The 14651-nt window shown below is 53.1% G+C and overlaps 3 protein-coding genes across 3 annotated transcripts; all 3 read left to right on the top strand.

The window, feature by feature from the left end:
* Nucleotides 1-1933: 1933 nt before the first annotated feature.
* On the top strand, nucleotides 1934-2908 carry B0T26DRAFT_624566 (heterokaryon incompatibility protein-domain-containing protein; the record flags this gene model as incomplete). Its single annotated transcript, XM_060436144.1, has 1 exon — nucleotides 1934-2908. A coding segment is annotated over one exon (975 nt), but the record flags the coding sequence as incomplete, so codon positions are not given.
* A 1194-nt stretch (nucleotides 2909-4102) lies between these two features.
* On the top strand, nucleotides 4103-5072 carry B0T26DRAFT_737577 (uncharacterized protein; the record flags this gene model as incomplete). Its single annotated transcript, XM_060443467.1, has 2 exons — nucleotides 4103-4367; nucleotides 4405-5072. 2 exons carry the CDS (start codon nucleotides 4103-4105, stop codon nucleotides 5070-5072), a joined length of 933 nt encoding a protein of 310 aa, XP_060304025.1.
* Nucleotides 5073-5578: 506 nt separating this feature from the next.
* B0T26DRAFT_763203 (uncharacterized protein) lies at nucleotides 5579-6899 on the top strand (the record flags this gene model as incomplete). The annotated part of the gene is made up of 3 exons (XM_060446420.1): nucleotides 5579-5632; nucleotides 5980-5992; nucleotides 6157-6899. The coding sequence occupies 3 exons, from the start codon at nucleotides 5579-5581 to the stop codon at nucleotides 6897-6899; spliced, it is 810 nt and encodes a 269-aa protein (XP_060304024.1).
* Nucleotides 6900-14651: the final 7752 nt, after the last annotated feature.

Here is a 14651-nt window from a genome sequence, read left to right as displayed (position 1 = left end):
CCAAGCGCGTGCCCAGCGTGTGCCAAGAGGGCCGGGCTACTTGGCGGCGGTGCTCGGGAGGAGCCCCGGATGATGGATTGGCTCCCCCAGGCGAATAGAGTCGTGGCAGCGCAGCATGCAGAGACAAAGTGCGGGGGGGATCCGACGGAAGGCGGTCCACGGCGAGCAGCGGAGATTTTAGGCAGATAAGGACCATGCTTCGAACGCTTGGCCGGGCCTCACGACCTGCTGTCGCCCTCATTGCGCATCCTTCCGCGCCCTGTCCCGAATTGCGTGCCGCTGTCGGGATTCGGGAACACACGGCCAAGTCATCAGGCCGGGCCATTGCCTGAGAGGACGCAAATTGCTCCCCACTGGGGAGATTGGCTGCCTTGGGCCTGTGTTCCCAACTTCCCTGTTCTCTGACCGCCATTTTCCTCATTCCTGCCGCCTCTGTTGCAGCTTGGCGCGCCGATCATTGCCGTGTCGCTGTCAGCTCTGCAGCATGTCTTACCGTACTCACGGGACCTCCGCCAGGCCTGGCGGTTGACGTGCGCTGGGTCCCGAGGGCTGAGGCAGATAAGGTGACCGAAATCCAGTATCCCGGACTCTGTAACACCGCAGAGGCGAATTAGAGCGGCCTATATTCTCTGCCAAGGCTCGTTTGGTCTGTCGTTCGTCCTGTAAGACGCGAGATGGCCTGTTGCTGTTTCCGAGTTCTTCCACCACCTCATGCGAAACGCGGATTCGGGCAACAACATGGCCTTTGTCGACGGTTGTCTTGGCGGAAAATCTCGACTGCCAAGGGCACAAGACACGACAACGACCTGCCAGCGGCAAATTGATTTAGAGTAGGACAAGGCGGTTGAATTTGGAGCATATTTGGAGCATGACAGCCGCTTGAAGGCCAAGGTGTGGCGAGAGCCAAGAGCGGAGAACTAGCTGGACGATCGGACTCTGAGGTCTCTCCTCCGGATTGCCGCAGACGTTCTGCCCGTCGGCGGCTGCGGGATCCGAATGTCTTGCGTGTTCCGTGAACATCCGACCTGGGCCAAGCAGTACCGCCAGGATGGGTTGAGATTAATTAAGCTTGTAACTGTGAGGAGGGGAAGACGGTAGTTAAACAACAACAAAACAACAACAAAACAACAGCAGCAGGTTAGAAACAATACCTCATTAGCGTCTGCTTATCCCTTGACTCGGGGTCTGCTTCTCCCTTGACATCCCCGAGTCAAGGCGCGAATTGCAATTTCCCAGACATCCCAACTCATTATTGCTAGCCGCTATTTTTTTATTTTTTTTTTCATCACGACTCATGGTGTCATGTCTGCTAACCTCCCTGCGAGAGACCCCGTTTCAACTCACCCGTGGTAGACGGCCGATGAAGTTGTAGCGTGAAAACTGTGTGATGTGCAGTCAAAATGGTCCGATCCTTTTGCACTATTGGATGATGATGATGCAATTGTGTAAACCCGCCTACTAAATTGCCTTGCAGTGAGCTTGATGACGAGGTCTGGTGGCACGATTGAACCAGCCGAGTTGGGCTTCCCCACCAGTTGCCTCGGGCGAGGCAGTGCTGTGGCGGGGTAGCTGCCTAGCTGCCTAACTGCCCAGCGTTTCGTGTCGGAGCCTCGAGGGCCTTGCTCAATCGGAATGCAACAGAGGAAATATCACAGATAGTTGGAAACTGGATGGTGGCGGTTGTCGACATTTGAAGGAACCGCCGCAGCACAGCAAATCCGCCGCCATGTTTTTGGCGCTCAGGAATATATTCGCCAAACGCGCTTCGAAACGCGCCCATGTAGCTGCACAGTCGGTCCAGCCTACCTCGACTCTGCCAACCAATCATCCTTCACCCCCAACCGGAGACGCCTCAACTACCCCAACCGATGACGCCTCAACTGCAGAAGGCGATCCGTCGCCTCCTCAAGCTCAAGGCCCTTTTGATGTTCGAGAACCGCTAATCCGATACTCTTACCAGCCTCTCCCGTCAAAGGACCGCATCCGCCTCCTCCACCTCGACCCCTCGGATGACCGAACAGCGCCCATCACCATCACCATCTCCGAGCACCGGCTCAGTGAAGCACCCACATATGACGCCCTCTCCTACGCATGGGGTGATGTCGATGACATGCACGATATCGTCGCCCTCGACGGATCAACCGCGCGCCGTGTCCTGCCTGTCACCAAAAACTGCCACTCGGCCCTTCGCCGGCTGCGGCTCCCAGACTCGCAGCGCGCCCTCTGGGTCGACGCCGTGTGCATCAACCAGGACGACATCTCCGAGCGCAACGCGCAGGTGGCGCTGATGGGCGGCATCTACCGCGACGCAACGCGGGTCGTTGTCGACGTCGGCGAGACGTCCGACTCGAGCGACGCCGCCATCGACTTCATTGCGCGCTACAGCCGCGACCCCGGCACCGGAACCATCTTGTTCAACATGACGGGCGGGCTCGGCATCCGCAGCGCCATCGGCGACTTCTATCGCCGCCCGTGGTTCACGCGCGTCTGGGTACTGCAGGAGGTGTTCATGGCGCGCCGAGAGACGGCCCAGCTGCTGTGCGGCGACCGTCTCGTCGACTGGGCCGTGTTCCGCCCGTTCAAGATCTGGGTCGACTCCCGGCCGGCCTGGGAGACGGAGCACTGGCACGTAGCCCTCCCGACACTGGTCCCGCAATCCCTCGTCATCGGCAACCGCCACGGGCGCCAGCATAGCGGCGGCCAGGACTTTTTGGCGCTGCTCTGCAAGGTACGCAGCTGCCTGTCCACGGATCCACGCGACAAGGTCTTTGCGCTGCTCTCCATGTTCGACTTTGGCCCGGACGACAAGGACAGGATCGTGGCCGACTACGGGAAGTCGGCTGCACAGGTCTACGTCGAAGCTGCCGCGTGGCTTCTCCCGAGGGTTGGCCTCGCCTTCTTGTCGTGCGTCACGCGAGGGAGTCAGCGGATCGAGAGCCTGCCGTCGTGGGTCCCCGACTGGACCGAGCGATACCTCGAGTGTTGGTTGATTGGGCTCAGTGACGTCTACTACCCCCTCCGCGCCGGCACAGAGTCGGAGCCCGTGGCCGAGATTGTCGCCCCGGCGGACGGGAAAGACAGCCAACTCAGTGTCCGAGGCGTGGTGGTTGACAGCATCCGTATGGCCAGCAAGAGCATCAACATCCGCTCCACCGAAGGCGCCGAGCTGGACGCCTTTCTCGCCGCGTGTCGTGACTATCGACGGCAGCTGGACGCGACAGCGGCCGGGGCAGCGCGGCTCCCGAAAGCTCGCTACTGGGAGCCAAAAACATCCGAGAGGCGCATCCATCCGCCCAACTGGGCGGCTTACACGTACGGCCTCCCGGTCAAAACACCGTCCGCCCATTCGGACAACGATATGTGTGACTACATGAGCTTCCTCACCGTCGGGCGGCAGCTCGTCATAACCGAGAAGGGCTACGTGGGGGTGGTGCCGACCGAGGCTGACGTCGGCGATGTCGTCTGCTGCTTCCTCGGCGCACGCGTCCCGTTTGTGCTGAGAGAAGCTGCCGCAAACGAGTTTACGCTCCTCGGGGAGTCGTATGTTTATGGCCTGATGGACGGCGAAGCATTTGAGGGCGTGGACATGGCGCGCGCCGCCGAGGAAGGTCATCCTCTTCGCGATATTCTCATATCATAGGCCATATCATAGGGCCATGTACATGGGGCCCCCATGCGTATACGAACCGAAATTCAAGCCGCCGCTATTTGGCAGGCTTATTAGTTATGGTCAAGTGTAGCTGCATCCCAGTATTGCGCAACCATTGTTGCACGCCAGGTTCGGCCTTCCACGTAGTGCGAGCTGCGAGATGCCCCTTTACAGCCGATGGTCGTGCTCGTACCGAGTTTGTCGAAAAAGGGAGCCAGAAGCGTGGCACAAAAGGGGGGGTTTCATCCCAGGAGTGCCCTGAACATGGCTATGCCAGCTGTTATTAGCGTTATTAGCCCACATGCCAGGTGCGGCACTCGGTGTTATCGGGGCTGACGCCTCCGCCCCTCCACCGCAAGCGGAATAGGTATATTTTCCGCGCCAGCACCCGCTACACGTGTCAAGTTCCGCTTTCCGCGCCAACAAACACTCTGCACCTTGGATGTCTGCGACATGGCTGCTATGCCTATCTGCAGAGACTGCTTCTCGGGCACGCTCCGTGGCGACGCCGCCCCGACGGGTGGGGAGGAAGTGCTGCACGGCCTGCCGACGTACGTCGCAGTGCCGGGGCCGGGTGTGGAGCCGCTCGGCGCTGTCGTCATCATCCCCGACGCCTTTGGCTGGAAACTGCGCAACACGCGCGCCCTGGCCGACGCGTACGCTCGGCGCATCCCCGCGACCGTGTACGTGCCGGATTTCATGGACGGTGAGACGCTTGGTTCGCCACCGCTATCGTGCGCTGCTAACCAAGACAGGCCACGCGCCGCCCGAGTCCACCATGGTCCTGCTCGAATCCAAGCCCGCGGCCGCCGACAGCTGGATCGTGCGGCGGCTGAAGCGAGCTTGGTCGATCCTGCAGGTGGCCCCTAGCATGGTGTCGTTCGCGTACAACTGCCGCGCATCGCTGGTCAAGCCCCGGATGCTGCCATTCTTGAGCGGCGTGCGCGCTGGGGCTGACGGCGCGCCGGGTCTGCAGAAACTCGGCGTCGCCGGATTCTGCTGGGGCGGGCTTTATGCCACGATGCTGACGCACGACGTGGCCGAGAACCGCGTCACGGCCGCCGGCGGGCGCGAGCACCCGCTCGTCAACTGCGCGTTCACGGCACACCCGAGCCTACTAAGCCTACCGGCGCACATTGCGGGCGTCGCGCAGCCGCTCAGCGTGGCCAACGGCGACGACGACGAGTGGATGGGCCGCGCCAAGATGCAGCAGGTCGTTGCGCTGCTCGAGGCCAAGAACGCCCAGGCCGCTCGCGACGTTCACGAGGTCGTCATCTACCCGGGCGCAAAGCACGGGTTCGCGGTGCGCGGCGACCGCGATGACCCGCAGCAGAGGGAGAGGGGCGACCAAAGCGAGGACCAGGCCGTCAGCTGGTTCCAGCGGCACTTTGAGGCTGCTGAGCTGGGCGTTAGAAGCGCGTAGTCTGTGATTCCGTTGGCGCTCTGTAGTCGAGTAGCCCGTAGGCTAGGTGATAGTAGCCGTTGTTGTTTTTCGGCTCTACCATCGGCTGGTGTTTTGCTCGACGTTAAGGAAGAGCCAACGTTGAATTTTGGCGCAAATACATTGCTTGGTATTTTGGAGGGACAAATTGCGCACCCCATTCGGCAAGGAAATGTCTGTTCGGACCATAGAAACCGTCTTTTCGGACCGGAATTAGCAAAAAGTACAGTGCCAAGCTACTAACTAGCCCAGAGAAAACCCTATTTTCCCCACTAAAAACAATAGATTAATGGCTGGTCTACTTATCTTTAGATGGTCAGTGCAATTTAAGTTCAACTGCGCCCGGGCGCCCGGGCGCCCGAGCCATACCTAGCCAAACCTAGCCAAAATTTTACCTGTGGTTGAGGCTATCGCCAAATCCACCAACCTTCAACCTTCGACTACAATACCGTCAATTGAGCCATAATAACAAGGATTTCATTGCAGAAATGAACAGTTTGAGCGAATCCTACGACCCTACGCGTCAATTGCCGCATTTAGAAGTATGTTGTAACCGAAGTGTAAATCTAAATTTGGGTGCGCTGGCTTCATCTCAAGACCTAACCTCTTTTTTGGTGGCAAATGTGGGTTTTTAGTGGCTTAGCGCCAGGGCGCGGGTCCGAAAAGGTGTTGCCTAAGACCCGAGTAGACATTCCCTTTGACAAAGGATCAAAGCTTGAAACTAAATGGCATTCTCCCAGTCTGCTGATTGTGCTGCAATAGCGACGTTTGTCTGCTCCCTTTTTATTTGGCTCTCTATCTGATTCCAACGTGGTCATAGGGTTAGGGGTTGCTATTAGTCGTAAACGAACTCGTATAAGGCAGCATCTCACGTTGCTCTGGTGTCCAGGTTAAGAAGGAAGGTGTGTGAAGAAACTGAGGGGTTCTGGTCAGGTGAGGAGTCATAGTTTTGGACAGCTCAGCCATGTCCAGCTCAGCCATGTCCAACTCAGTGATATAGAACTAACGTTTCTTCTCTCTGCGCTCCTCCTTGTATCCAAACGGCAACATGCATTGCTGTTCCCAGCGGCGCAGCTGAATGCCAATGCCGACATGACAACGCCAAGAATGGACAACAAAAGCGCCGGCCCGCTGCGTGTGCCTGGCTTCACAGACCTTCCTCTGGATAAGGAGCTCCCCATCTCACACCGCTTTGCGCACGGCTTCAAGGAGTGGAAGCAAGTGCCCGCAATCACCCAGCGCGAGTTCGCTATGGTCGCTGTGATGAACAAGGTGACCGACAAGCCGGGTTGGCATGTTGACATCTTCAGCCAGGATGTGGTGGATCGCTGGCGCAATGAATTTCTTTCCTCGACACCCCTTATGAGCGAGCTGCGCGACAAGGCAGCTTACTTCAACGAGAAGCGTCACTTTCGCGTGCCGGACACTGGCTCGTGCGTTTACAAGTCGGATGCACTGGCGAGCCCTGAGCTCTATACCAACTTTCAGTTAGGAGTGCAGTCCGTGCTTGCGCAGCGTAAAGAAGTCGGAAGCGACGGTGTCGCTACATATGCCAACTCGCTACTATATCCGCTGGTTTGGGGGAAAAGCCGGATTCTGGCTCACGGGGGCCAGGTCACACGCCAAGGCGATATCGCGAGCAGTCCGGATTATACAGTAGAGACGGCACTACGGTACGGCGACAAAAGAACCCGTTCAGATACGGTGCAAGAGCGTATGGATACCGAGATACCTCAGCCCTGGCGATATATTTTTACAGATGAGGATATCGGAAACCTCAGCGTGTACCTCTTGTCCTACAAATACTAGTAGCTACCGAGCGGGGTTGAGTCTATAAACTCGATGGGTACTAACGTACGACTAACGCCGTGTATTAACGAGCTCAGCCCTGCCTATACATCTCTCTACGAAAGCCTCGAAAAGCTCATATCGCTATCCATTGAGCCGTAGAACGATTATCTAATAAAGGGGCAAACGGGGTGGGAGGAACCTATAATAAACTTCCCAACGGCTGGGCGCCGCCGGGTAACGCCAAGAGGTAACGTAGGCGAGTACCGTACAGGATTATCGTATATAGTATCGAGTAGGAGAACGAGACTCCGGAATGGGTTTTGCTAGGGTGGGCGACAATATATTGTTTGCTGACGAATCAATTATCGCATATTCGTCAATATTTGCTGACAAATCTGCGATATTCGGGCTCCCAATAGGTGTACGGGATCCCGTGCATTTAATTTTGTACGGGGCCCCGTACAATTACGTAAGGCTTCCTTTTTCGGATGCCCGCGCCGTTGATTTATTCTAACTATTTGACAACGATACAATCTTCTGACCCTTGACCTGAAAATAAAGCCTCTGGTTCTTCGATATCCCTTTCTACCCTTCTCCAAATTTCATCCACCCCTCATCTTCCAGTATCAAATAGTTGGTCTTCCATTTCCTACGCGACTAAAGCATCAAACCTTTCATCCTCTGATTTACTCCAATTCAGGTAAGCCATCATCTCCTCCTTCGTCCAATCCCTTACACCTGTTGTAGCATAACAATGCTTTGTCATCTGCTTGTAATCTAGGCACCACCGGTAACTTGCCTTATTATATCGTAAGGGTAAGCCCATTGCCTTACGGTATTGCTGATTGGTCTTAATGCTGCTGCGGGGCTGGTTATTATACTAGTTTTCTCTTGCTTTGGTATATCGCTGGTAGATAGCCCGTGGGTCATCAACCCTTAAAGCAGGGGGAGCAGCAGGGCTGGCAGCAGGGCCGGCAGCAAGGCCAGCAGCAGGGCTGGCAGTAAAGCCAGCAGCAGGGCCGGCAGCAAGGCCGGCAGCAGGGCCGGCAGCAGGGCCAGCTAGCCCTGCATACCGTAAGGGGCATGCCTTTGAGCTCATGCGATGCCCCACTGCGTGGCATGCACTACACGTAGGTAATGCCTTAAATTGTGTAGCTGCTTCAACTATCTCAAATCCACTTGGCTCTCGTTGAGTACTAGATCGTGGTATTGTTGAATTCGTAGTAATTGGGTCGATCCGTTGGCGAGGCTCTAGGAGTAGCTGGGGGGTGCCATTACGGTGTAAGTGCCAATGGAGGCGAAAGTGATCTAATTGAAGAGCATGATCCTGATCAAGTAGAGTTTTAAGCGTGTGTACACAAGGCAATCCGTAAGACCGAGAAAAAGAGCCCGTACAGGTTGGTAGTGGTATTTTGATGAGCAGCTTACGTTGCTCTTCAACTTTCCGAAGTGCTTCGTGTGATATCCAACCATGTACTGAGCTATAGAGTGACCCAGAGAGCTCAATTGGTATCCGGATCTGCTGTTTAGCTTGGTTGGATCGTAATTCTGCAAGCTGGTTGACTAAGGCATGCTTAATTGCTCGCCATGCCTCAAAGAGATCAAGGGTATACTTTTTGAGATACCCCTTCAATAGCGCATGGATGCCTTCTACCCGTGAGGTAACCACATTTCTAAAATGTAGGTGCTGATCAACCCAAGCCTTGACTAGCTTTTCCTTGTATAAATCGAGCCAAGTGGTTTTAATATATCCAACTTCTTCAATATGATTTGGAAGATACTACTTTTCAAGCTCCTGTACTTGCTGATGAAGTATTGCTTCATCTAGTGAGCTCATAATTGAGTGCCAGAATGCAAAGAACTGATTCCAAGCTTCAAGCCCGGGCTGCTGGCCTGGCTGACGGGTTGTGAAGGCTGGCTGACAGCGTCGGAGAACTGCTTTATTTGCGTGCCATAAACAGAGAAGTGAGGCAGCAGCTGGAAAACAGGTTGCTACAGCATTCATACATGCAATACAGCGATCTGTAAGAATGACCGAGGGAAGCCGTATATTATGCGTCTCGTAAAGGGATTGTAATTGGTTAAGGGCCCAGAGGTAATCCTGTTCTGATTCGCCGTTGAGGAATGCAAAAGCAATACAAAAAGATCGCTGGCAGGCATCAACTCCAATGATATCAAGAAGTGGCATGCCGTACTTGTTGGTCTTATAGGTGCAATCCGGAAGTAAGATATCTGGGTAAGTTTGAAGGTATATGATTGAGTCTGGGTGGGCAAAAAGAACAGCTATAACATGGCCATCTGGTGCAAACTGTATCCGGCTCCAAAAGCCGTCTTCGTCAAGTTGGTTGGCTAGTGCATGGATAGAACTTTGGCCTTGACGAGCCTCTCGCTTAGCTATTGCAATCCGGTTGTAAATATCTTGTTGAGTAGCTGAGGTGGTGTGATACTGATGTAGGTATGTTCTGATATCTTTTGGTGTAACCCCCGCATTCGTTAGATTGTCGATTACTGATTGGTCTTCTTTAGAAAGCTTCCGGTGGGCTGGATGTGCAGATGGGTGTTGACTTGGCTCGTGGTTGTGGAAGGAATGCTGCTGATCAGGTCGATGCTTCAAGGTCCAAGTGCTCTGATCCAAGGATTGCTTTGCTGTAACTGAGAACTTACAGTCGGTTCGCCGGGTAGTTGTTTTCCGTTGCCGTTCTTTCGATGTAGTTGGGGGTCGGCAAGCTCGATCACACATGTAGGTAATCGTCAATTTGCCTGATTTCTCCTTAGTGGATCGCCCCACAATAAAGGCATATCCCCGTGTTGCTGCCCAATTATTAATAGACTGGAATAGGGCCTCTCGTGACTCGTAATCACCCTCAGGTGGGAGACAGTCATCGGGAAACGAAGAGAGACTAGCCATTACAACTATACAGGATAAGAACTGAGTGCATCGCGAGAGTGCATCGCGACGCGGACGCGTTCGCGTTCGCGAGAATAGATAACGGCGCGGGCATCCCAAAAAGGAAGGCTTACGTAATTGCACGGGATCCCGTACAAAATTAAATGCACGGGATCCCGTACACCTATTGGGAGCCTTGACTACCAGCTAGCTGACTAAGCAACGAATATCGTCAATATTTACGATATTCGAAATACGGTACATCCGCTGACAAATACACGAATATTGTTATTCGTCGTCCACCCTGGGTTTTGCTATTCGATAGTCTTCGCCGAGTATGCGGCGGCGTAATAGCTTTCCAATAGGACTCTACACAAGAGCTTCAACCAATTTATAACACTGCCGCGGCCATTATCTTCGGTAATAAGACTATTCATTCTACTTACTCGGTCCACGTACGTACGGGCTCGTCGTACTAGGTGTCCTCCATATCTAGATATAGCCTCGCCCCAGTAGGCTATGACCCTTCTTATCTTGTCGATGACCATTCAGGCTTCGTCATGACCAACCTCCAATACTAACCATCGGTAGGTTTTTCGTGATGTGACCAACCCCTTGTTTGCAGGCGGCGCCAAAGGTGACAGTGTGAAGGATGACACAGCGGCCATCAATGCAGCCATCGCATACGGTGGCAACTGCGGCGCGAACTGTCCATCGTCCTCCGTCAAAGGCACACTCATCTACTTCCCGCCCGGAACGAACCTCATCTCCACACCAATCAACGCCTTCTATTACTCTCAGCTTGTTAGCGACGTAAGTTCACGATTCCAAAAGCGCTGTTCGGCGCAGCGCTGCGCGTAGCGACAAGGATGTGGTTACTGATAGGTAGTCACCGTGGTTAATCAAACGATGTCCCCATCATCAAGATCACGCCTTCGTTTCTCGGCCTAGGCAACTTCTTCAAAGTGGGCTCCTTTTCGACGACAAGACTAACTGGGCGACAGGGGCAATCTAGAGTGACGTGTATTACGAGAACGGCAATGGCAGGGAGTGGTTTGTTGAGGTAAAATAGGTTACCTGACTAATCAGGAAGGGGTCAGCTGAACGGAGCTTGCGGCGGCGCCTACGGCGGCCTGCCCTCGCTTCGCTCGAAGGAATGGGTGGCTGAGGCATTTTAGGAGCCCTCATAAAGTGCTGGTTATCAGGAGGAATCCGGTCGTTCGGGGTCTCTTTAGGTAGGATCGGGCCGTCGGGAGGCTGGCCACGGCCGCCTGGATTTGGCGCATCGGGCCGTGGGGGCTGCGGTTGAGAGACCCCACCGTAGCCATCGCGGCGGCTCGAGAAACAGGCGTTCTTAGTATATATTAGTAGAGATTAATAGGGTAATAATCGTAAAGTATTCGGCGTATCTATTTATAGCTAGAAAGCGATAAATCGTACGTGCGATTGACTGAAGTTGGTTATATTACGAGGTTGAAGAGGAAAGTGGCCTATTTTAGCGGGGGAGATGGCTAGAAAGTTGAAGGTACCGTACGGACCACCCACAACGGATTGATAGCTATCCTACCACTAAAACAAATTCTCGTGATAATTCTATATTTCGATGTTCATGGTCTAATTGTTAGATTTCTAGCAGGCAAGCCCCGTAAGACCCCCAGTGCCTGCAGCGCTCTTAGCCTGCAGCGCTGAGCCTGCGGCGCTCCTTCCTGACACAACCACGACACAGCAAAGCAGTATTTCACAGTATCACAAAATATGGATTAATAATAAAGGAAGAACCTAGAAGCTACCACAACCTGATTGGTTAGCTCCCGCCACCTACGTTACCACTCAATCTTGCCACTATTCATAATGTTACAATCTGGACAACAGGTCCACGGAGCTAGGCCCGGCCTGGGATTGTGGGGGTCTGGACGGCAGGTAGGAGATGACAGGAGACAAGGAGTATCGTGCACAGATTGCGAAAGAAAGGCTTTCAACACACAACCAATGTATGCTTAACCAGATGCATTGATAGCTGCAGAACCGTTCTCCCAGGGGGAGCGTTCTGCCAGCTCCTATTAGAACTATGACAACCAATTAGAATCCTTATCCTATGTGCTCAGTGCGCTCCGTATGCTCAGTGCGCTCCCAGGCCAACTGAGCCGATCGAGCGTACTGACCATACTGAGCGCTCCCTGATTGGCTGCAGCCGTCTTGCTCAGTGCGCTCCGTATGCTCAGTACGCTCCCAGGCCAACTGAGCCGACTGGGCGTACTGATCATACTGAGCGTTCCCTGATTGGCTGCATCCACTTCGCCGAGAGCCCCGCCCTAAATGCCACTCCAGCTAATCTGTCGCAAGCGGGCAACGCCCACTGCACCTTTGAACCAGGATCGTAACAAATAGCTCAGCCGCAGATTTATAATCTACTTCAAATGCATTCTTACTCAATGCCCGCGCCATAATATAACTTAATAAATAAATGGATTGGTCTGGCACAAAGTGTTCGTGGTACTCAAACTACGTAGGGATCCTACAGGTCGAAGGGTTGGTAGATCTACCGGGGGTAATGTTGTGTCTATCCTCCCTCTCTCTCTCTGCGGAACTAAGGTAGGTTCTGCGTGCGACCGGGGTTTTTGTGTGTGTGTGTGAGAGGTCCGCGCGCCGCACGTGCCTACTTGCACGTGCGTACTCGCGCGATCTCTGCTTCCTCCCTGCTAGTGTGCGGTCACCAGTATCGCTATTCCAACACAAAGGCTACGCAGAACTCGATATTAGAAAGGTTATTGGAAAGTCTTCTGGAGAGGGCCGGTAAGTTTGCTTACGTATCATCCTGCTGCTTTTGCAGTAAACCGGTCTTTTTTTTATTGTGAGATAGGGTAATAATTACGGGTAATAATTTTGGTGTTGTGTGGATTCTCTGGATCCCGTATAGCCCACAGCTCTGTCTGCTTGTAAAATATCTTAACAAGGCATCCAGGTCTGAAACCGGTAATACCGCATAATATAAGAGTCATGTAGAAATTGAGTCGAGTATTAGGTTCGGCTTGAACGGCATCCGTCCAGGCCGTCGCCAGAATGTGTCGTACATCACCGCTAGTTGCCTCGAGCTTATCGAATAGTTGTTCACGGGCAAGATTAAACTCGGGTACCAAGTATTGCACCGTCCACTATAATTATCACGATACCGATTAGCATCCTAATTAGCGAGCTAAAGATTATGAAACATACCAAGTATATATCATATATCGGGCCACTCATTCGAGCCGGGTTCTTGAGGTTGAAATAGAATGTGGCCAAGGTCCATTACATCGCATGGGCAGGATCATTTCGCCTCATATCATGCAAAATATGACTGTCCGCGTACCTAGTTATACTCTTCAGCTTCTCGAATACGGTGCAGGCGCTTGTGATTGTTAGAGAAAATTCCGTCTCGGTTGGTCCAAGGGAGGAGCGTTCTGCTTCAGATTTCTGAACGTAGTACTGGAGAAACTTTTTAACCTGAACTACGGCTCTTTCTTTACTAGCGGGGTCTCTACAAAGATCAAGAATGACCTCCTTCGGATCGAGTTGTGCGATACGCTCGAAGTACCTATATATTATTAGTAATTAGAAAGATAGAGGAGTAAAAACACAATCCGAGCACCCCTTACTCCGTCTATTCAATCTAAGAATTATATCGGCTTAATTCCGTTTTCTTAGAAATAGAGCTTCTATCGCTCAACGGTTGTTGTCGGATTGACTCTTCGTTCTCTTTATCCAGCTCTCTCTGCGACTCGAGGTCATTCGCGAAACGACGTGTTGGCTGTGATGGTAGCCCGCTTGTGGGCCTTTGGCCTGGACGCCTGACTCGGTTTTTTACCATCGTGAGGCCCAGAGAAGATAAATATATCTAATGAGTTTTATAGAGCGACGAAACTCTTGGGTTGTAGGGAATTGAAAGTAAAGTGAGGGAAGAGGGGAATTGAGATTGGAATTGGGGGAGAGGGGAAGAGATGACATGAGATTTTCGTCCGTTTCATGCCCCTTTTTTGGTAGTCTCATGAACGGTCGTCGTTAGTTTGTAAGCTGTCACCGCACAGTCAACTAATTTGAGACAGGGCTGCAATATGGTCGCTGTATTCGTAGAATCTAAAGCTAAGGAAAGAAAAAGGAAAGAAAGTTCCAAAGGCTGCGCGGGGCGCAGAGAAATAGGTTGAGTTGGTGAGGTTATGCACTGACCACATCCTAAACCAGGATGTCTGGTCGGGGCTTGCCAGCTCTTACCACCTGTCTGGCACCTGCCGTGACAATGACGACCACTCAGGGCTTAAGTAAATAAAGCCTACCGTATCACCGCACAGTCGATCGAATGAGACAAGGCTGCATTTACCGGGTTGTATTCGTAGAATCTAAAGTTAAGGAAAGAAAGAAGGAAGGAATCGAGAGCGGCCGTAGGGAAATAGTCGTGGGCGCTAGGGATCACGTGTAAGGTCATGTGCTAGGGCATTGGTGGGGAGTGGAGCTCCTGCAAGAGTGCACGAGCCACAAAGCCTAAAACCGATGCGCCCAACCAGCGGGTTTTGGCCCTGCCGTAACATACCGCAGCCTCCTCGACATGTCAACCAGCTGTTCATAGCCGACCTTAACACCCTAGAGATAGATTTCTAGGCATTCCAAACACACAAGAAGTAACTTAAAAAGAACACACGCAGAGACAGAAACTAATTTTATTTCTGCCTTTTCTTTTTAGAATCTCTCCCAAGGCGTAGTGTCTATTCCGGACCCGCCGGCTTGACAGACAAACAGACATACTAGTAGATGGCGCTGGTGCCGGACTAAACCACCATCTAGCATATTCTCCCCGCAAGCAAAACTCCGCGTCCTGATGCTCGCATCAAGACCATCGTCGGGGACCTGCC

Source organism: Lasiosphaeria miniovina (genome assembly GCF_030549165.1).
Source record: "Lasiosphaeria miniovina strain SMH2392-1A chromosome Unknown B0T26scaffold_1, whole genome shotgun sequence".
Taxonomy (NCBI): domain Eukaryota; kingdom Fungi; phylum Ascomycota; class Sordariomycetes; order Sordariales; family Lasiosphaeriaceae; genus Lasiosphaeria; species Lasiosphaeria miniovina.
The sequence above is the reverse complement of the archived record's forward strand: the minus strand, read 5'-3'. Positions and strand labels throughout refer to the sequence as shown.